At 69.1% G+C, this 1,309-nt stretch overlaps 1 protein-coding gene across 1 annotated transcript in view; it reads left to right on the top strand.

The window, feature by feature from the left end:
• The window catches only part of APC2 (adenomatosis polyposis coli 2), a gene marked incomplete at its 5' end in the record, with an annotated part of 19,043 nt that overhangs the window by 16,651 nt on the left and 1,083 nt on the right, over positions 1 to 1,309 (top strand). The window contains one exon of the mRNA XM_010844633.1: positions 1 to 1,294. Coding sequence (XP_010842935.1) covers positions 1 to 1,294 — 1,294 coding nt within the window. The remainder of the gene's footprint in view (positions 1,295 to 1,309) is intronic.

Raw genomic sequence — 1,309 nt, 5'->3', positions numbered from 1 at the left:
AGCAGCCCCCCCACGGCGGGCATCTGCGAGCCCCCGGGCGGTCAAGAGGGAGCGCCCGACTGGTGCCAGGAAGGAGGTGCAGGCTGTGCCCAAGGCTGCACCCAAGGCGGCACCGCCTGCCCGGGCCCAGCCCAGCCTCATTGCAGATGAGACACCACCGTGCTACTCCCTGAGCTCCTCCGCCAGCTCCCTCAGCGAACCTGAGCCCTCCGAGTGCATGGCCAGTCGGCCCCGGGTCCACAAGCCAGGGCTCACCAAGGACCTGGTCCCTGGGGGCAGGAAGGATGGCTGCCCCAGCCCTCGGGCTGAGGCAGAGCTGCTCAGGCGTTGCATAGGCTCAGCCTTGCCCAGGCGCCAGCCCCAGGTGTCCGGCCCAAGGCGCCACCCACCCCGAGAGGCCCAGCCAAAGGAGCGTGCAGCAGAAGGGCCCCGGGAGCGCGGTGAGGAGGCGGCCAGCTCAGACCATGCCTCAGACCTGGACAGCATCGAGTGGCGTGCCATCCAGGAGGGTGCCAACTCTGTTGCCACATGGCTGCACCAGGCCGCAGCGGCGGCTGCACGTGAGGCCTCCTCAGAGTCTGATTCTGTTCTGTCCTTTGCAACAGGGCAGTCTGTGGGTTCCACCCTGCAGCCCACTGTGCATAGGAAGGGGTGTCGGCCAAGGGCAGAGCGCCAAGCGGGTGGTGCCCTGCGGCCAGAGAAACCAGAAGAGGCCCTCACCCAGCGCAGCAGCGGGCCGGAGAAGCCGCGTGGCACTCAGAAGGCCCCAAATGGGGTGCCGGCGGTGCTCCGGGGACATACAGTGATCTACATGCCCACCCCGGCCACCCGGGCACAGCCCAGAGGTGCCCCTGGTTCCCGCATTGTGGCAAGAAAGATGGGAGCGCCCAGCCCCGTGCAGCCGGCAGCCCCCACCAAAGCCCCCAACCCAGGGCAGCAGCGGTCTAGGAGCCTGCACCGGCCTGGCAAGATCTCAGAGCTGGCAACACTCAGCCCCCCGCAGAGAAGTGCCACACCACCAGCCCGCCTTGCCAAGACCCCATCGTCAAGTTCCTCTCAGACCTCACCGGCCTCCCAGCCTCTGCCCAGGAGGTCACCCCCTGCTGCCCAGCCTGCAGGGCCCCTGCCCGGCCCCAGGGCCTCCCCAGTGCCCAAGACTCCAGCAAGGGCCCTGCTGGCCAAGCAGCACAAGACGCAGAAGTCACCCGTGAGGATCCCCTTCATGCAGAGGCCTGCCAGGCGGGGGCCGCCGCCTTTGGCTAGGGCAGCCCCGGAGCCAGGCCCCAGGGGCCGAGTGGGCGCAGAAGGC

This window comes from Bison bison, unplaced genomic scaffold (genome assembly GCF_000754665.1).
Source record: "Bison bison bison isolate TAMUID 2011002044 unplaced genomic scaffold, Bison_UMD1.0 scf7180017864203, whole genome shotgun sequence".
Lineage (NCBI taxonomy): Eukaryota > Metazoa > Chordata > Mammalia > Artiodactyla > Bovidae > Bison > Bison bison.
The sequence above is the reverse complement of the archived record's forward strand: the minus strand, read 5'-3'. Positions and strand labels throughout refer to the sequence as shown.